Source organism: Montipora capricornis, chromosome 4, assembly GCF_036669925.1.
Source record: "Montipora capricornis isolate CH-2021 chromosome 4, ASM3666992v2, whole genome shotgun sequence".
Classification (NCBI taxonomy): Eukaryota; Metazoa; Cnidaria; class Anthozoa; order Scleractinia; family Acroporidae; genus Montipora; species Montipora capricornis.
This window is the reverse complement of record NC_090886.1, coordinates 10389547-10394546: the sequence shown is the minus strand read 5'-3', so window position 1 is coordinate 10394546 and position 5000 is coordinate 10389547. Positions and strand designations below refer to the sequence as shown.

The 5000-nt window shown below is 39.6% G+C and overlaps 1 protein-coding gene across 1 annotated transcript in view; it reads left to right on the top strand.

Moving 5' to 3' along the window:
* Positions 1-2789, top strand: part of LOC138044706 (uncharacterized) — a 3656-nt gene extending 867 nt beyond the window's left edge. The window contains exon 2 of the mRNA XM_068891148.1: positions 1672-2789. Within this exon, the coding sequence (XP_068747249.1) occupies positions 1672-2513 (842 nt within the window). The 3' untranslated portion in view covers positions 2514-2789. The remainder of the gene's footprint in view (positions 1-1671) is intronic.
* The last annotated feature ends 2211 nt before the right edge of the window (positions 2790-5000 follow it).

Below are 5000 nucleotides of genomic sequence, written 5' to 3'. Positions count from 1 at the left end.
GAAACTGGTCAAACTTCAGAGCCAACAAGTGCCATTATTTCTATTGTTTCGCAGTCATCGAAACCTGGTCCAACAATCTTGCGTTCGTTTGCACAGCACATCCAACACAGTTGCGCCGGCGCACGCGCACTACATGCCACTTATCCACACAAATACATGCGAACAAGAAATCAACATGGCGTCGGAGATGGAAAACGTCCCAGAGCCCTTTGTATTATCATCTAAAGACCTAACATGTTGTGACTTGTTGCGAGCGTTTTCACACATCGGCTAACATCGCGCAACAAGAGACAACATTGTTGGGCCCAACAATGTTGCGTGTTGTTGCAAGCGTTTGCAAGGGCCTTACGGCGGCTTTAGGAGTCGATGGTTTTTAATGTACTTAAAATTTTATGAATATTCCACTCTTTATTTAATACAAAATATATTGCCTTTTTGTGTTATTGAAGCAGCACTTGATTCGAAGCGAGTATTGAATACATAAAAGACCATTACGTCATCTATGGAATGTGTCGACGTTTCAACTTTCATTGGTAGGGAAATAACCACCATACTAAACATAGCCGTGGCTAACGTAATTCTTGAATTATGTGCCGCGTGTGACTACTTTGCTAGGCCTTTATTCGTGTAAAAAACCAACTAAATTTAATCGTGACTTTTAGGAAGGAAAGCTGTAAGTTGTTAAAAGTGTTAATATCGTATCGTTCATACACATACATATCCCGATGAAAGTTCCAGATTCAGTAAGACCATTACGTCATCGGAGATTTTACAAAGGCTAAGACTGATGGTGCAATCGGAGATTGTTACGAGCCTAGGAGGCCGGTGCTTATCTCCGGTTTCCGTAGCATGAAGCGACTAGGGGTATTTATACTTCCCCCCTGGATGGGATGCTAGTCCCCCTGCATTTCCGCCGGTACCCATTTATACACCTGGACGGAGAGAGGCACCGTGAGAGTAAAATTTCTTGCCCAAGAACTCAACACAATGTTCCCGGCCAGGACTCGAACCCGGACCACTCGATCCGGAGTCGAGCAGTATAACCATGAGGCCACCGCGCCTCCCACTAAGTATTTCCATGTTTAATTATTCCACCATTCCGTGTTTAAGTATTCCACCATTCCATGTTTAAGTATTCCTCCATTCCATGTTTGAGTATTCCACCGTTCCATGTTTAAATATTCCACCGTTCCGGCGTTCCATCATTTTAGCATTCCATGTTTGAGTACTAGCCGGCAACGACAACGCCACAAAGCAAGAATATTGTTTGTTAAAAAAGGAGAAATAATTGTGCTGCATGTGCAGGACAAATTTCCGTGCATTTCTCGTGCCGTTCCCCACCATGAAAATAGCAACGTGAAATCAGCAAATTTTAGGTTTTGACGACAACGTGAGCATACAACAATGAGCCATTTATTTGCTACATTTACTTTATTATATTACACTCAACAAAATAATAATTACTGGATTCTGATAGGACGAGAGGAGTACAATTTGGTATCTACCTCAAAAAAACGGCAAAAATACGAATGTTGGTCAAAAAATTTTTCTAACTGATTTGAAATCTTTTATTGTTTGTTTTTACTTCTGGAGTGTTTTTTCCTCGAATATCTTTTTTGGAAAAACAACATTGAGGGTACTGAACAAGGTGATGTCGGTTCGTTGCCATAGCAACAGGTTTGTTTACGCGTCGTTTGTTTACGCGTTGTTTGTTTACGCGAGTAAAGGATGTGTACCAAGCTTCAGGAATTACAGTTGAAAAGAAAGAGTGCAACGGCCATGTGCAAAAAAGGGTGGGCACAACACTTCGCAAGTTGAAGCGCGAAAACCCAGGACTGGGAGGGAGGAGCAAACTGACTGATTCAACAATTGACAAGCTCCAGAATTATTATGGTATTGCCATTCGTGCCAACATGGGGAACTTGACAGGGATGAAAAAAGCCATCCATGCCAGTTTTATGCATTGTGCCTCCAGCGAGTCCCGCCCATTGCATGACCACTGCCCCATTGGCAGCACAAGTTGGTGCAAGTACCAATGCGATAAAGCCAACAGGACAAGTCTCTATAAGCATGGTCCTGGACTTCCCTTGGAAGTTATTGCCAAACTCAAACCAGAGTATGTTAGACTAAGTGAAAACAGTTTACTGGAAAAATGTTTGCATGGAAAAACTCAAAACCAGAATGAGGCTTTGAATGGTATGGTCTGGCAGCGCGTCCCTAAGGAAGTGTATGTTGGCCGAGAGATTCTTGAAATGGGCTTGTATGATGCTGTTGCTCACTTCAATATTGGCTGTTCTGTTGTGTTGAAGCTTTTTGATGCTCTTGGCATTCCTCCAGGAAGGTTTACTGAAACTGGTTGCAAACAAGAGGATCAAGCACGTTTTCACCTATCCCAGAGGAAAAGCCTTGATGACACAAAGAAGAGAAGAAAAGTGCTCAGAGGCTTCAAAAAGAGAAAAGATGACAAAAGAAAGGAGGCAGAGGGTGTGAACTATGCCTCTGGGTATTTTTAGACATTTTAAGCAATTCATTTCTTTCTAGAAATCTTGTGAAGTGAAAAGATCAACTTTAAAAGCCTTTTTCTCAAAATTACGAATTTTGCGTATCTGCTGAAACTGTAACATTGATATATTTTTGGGAATTTAACATATTTGTCTCATTTTTTCAGTGAAAATAGTGAATATAGTTCTGCATACAATGAACTAAAATTAGCCAATTTGGTCCATATGGCTCTTGATATCAAAATTTTCATTTTGAAATTTTCACATATTTTATATTCTCTTATAATTAAAATCATGGTGTTTCTTATACTCGTGCAGTATGATAGTTTTTTTTAGTTCCTTGTATTATATTGCCTTTAAACATTATTCCCTGAAAATTTTATTGAATTTTGTTGAAAACTTTTGGAGTTAGAGCTGTTATAGCAAGGACACCCTCCAGCAGGTTCAGTCCCACCCTCTTGGTTACCATAGCAACATAATTGGTAAACAATTATCAAAATAGACTTGTCTCGTGGTCTGCATTCAAAGTGTGCAGGTTGCATTTTGTTGAAAATAACAATTTTTGAGGTACATGCCGACAGAGCGCAAAAGCCGCTGATTGGCTAGCGGATAATGACGTAAAATGGCTTTGTTTTGCGAAACTACGCCTGCGCAAACTCGAAACATTCGAAGTCATAGTTACGATCAACACTCCAGCTTCAGAAAAGTCAGACGAAACACGATTGAAACGAGCTGTTGATAATGTTTCGTATATTACTTCGCAAGACAGAGCTGAAAAACGACTGCGCAAGTCACTGATCCCGCGGCACGAAACGCAGGCTCAAGGGCGCGCTCATTAAAAAAGACTATCTGTTCGCCGGAAAATGACAGCCGTTGATTAAATCAAAAAAATAAGGTCGCTGTTTGAAAGATAAGGATTTTGTCACAATTTTTGACGAGTTTTGATGTTTTTCCAAAAATTGAAGGGGTGTACAAATTGTGTAAAAATTGTTTTCGCGTGGTAAATGCACCTTTCGTGTGACTATACGGTGAATGGAGGTAACGAGCGCTGCAATGCTTACTTTTTTGACAGTGTTGGCTTTTGTCGCAAGTTTCTCGAACGGTTTTTGCAAGTTCTTGGTTTTCTGGGAGGACCAGAAATTCCCTTAAACCCTGTTTTGGCGATGTTCTGCCGGTGGAATTGGTGACAGCTTCGAACTTATCGGTGGAGACTAGTTCGTCGAGTGGTTGCGATACAGGACAATGCCTCTTTGTCTTTGTCGGTAAAGAGACATTGAAAAACCTTATGACGTTCCAGATACTCTCTATAATACTCTGAACAATAAAGGAAGACAACTGGTGAATTATAGACCGGGTGGTGAATGGTGACACGCTTACAAAAGATATTTTGGCAAGCATGCTTAAAGCGATATTAAAATGGAGTATGCAAAGATGCAAGAACTCAGGCAAATTGACCTCCACGTTTCTCCAAATTTTAATACGAATTTATAATTATCATGAAAGCAAAATACATCTTTCGCTCTTTACACAGCATTTTTTGTTAAATTTATAGAAGAGCGATGAAAGCCAGCCCCAACAGAAACTGAGATAAACCGGTGAAAAGATTATACACTGTATGATACACAGAGAGCAGGCAAAAAAGTGCTTCATCCTGGAAAGCCCACTTACTGACATTAAACAGCTCAGAGAAAATTAATTTGCTCCTGATTTGCTTGCCTTTTAAAATAAAAATTCATCAGATCCTAACCTGATCAAGAGACGTCATTAATGCTATTTTGCTTTCAGAAAGTAAATCCTTTTTTCCATATTTAACAATTGACAAGAAACTACAAAAATTTTACAAGGATCAGTTCAGACAACACAGTGCATATTGCAAAACTGATCTAAACTTGAGACATTTCACACATGCATGCTACATTGTACTTGATGGGTTTGAACAAAATCTTTAGAGCATAGACAACTAGGAAACATCCCTGAAAGGGGCATTCCACAAAATTAACATTTTCAGCTGTATAGCAAGAAGTTCACTCTAGCATTATCTGCCGACTGGCGTAGGTGGTATTATCCTAAAAAGATGATTGTATATTAAGTAGATGGAATCCAGTCATCAGTATAATACACATATGCAAGGGCTATTCCATGTGGGTCCCAATGCTCAAGAAGATGTTTGTTTTTTATTTTAATTTTTTCTCTGACAACTTGTCATTGAATGTGTTTGAAGGTGTTCTGGGTTTCGACGTCACTACAGGTATCTGAAGCATTACTGGGTTGGCAACTCATCAGATCAAAAGCATTTGCAAAGTTTGCGTGCAGGTGCAAACAACATGCATTTGTGATGTTTTTGCTTGAATATGTTGTCCCCATTTTTTTTTATAAGTACAACATTTAAAAAAGTGGCATCTTAAAGCTCTGTGATGGTCCAAAAAGTTCATAACTGAAAAAAGGTTAAGGACTGGTATTCAGTTCTAAGAAGAAACTGAAAAGTTTGACAATGTGAAG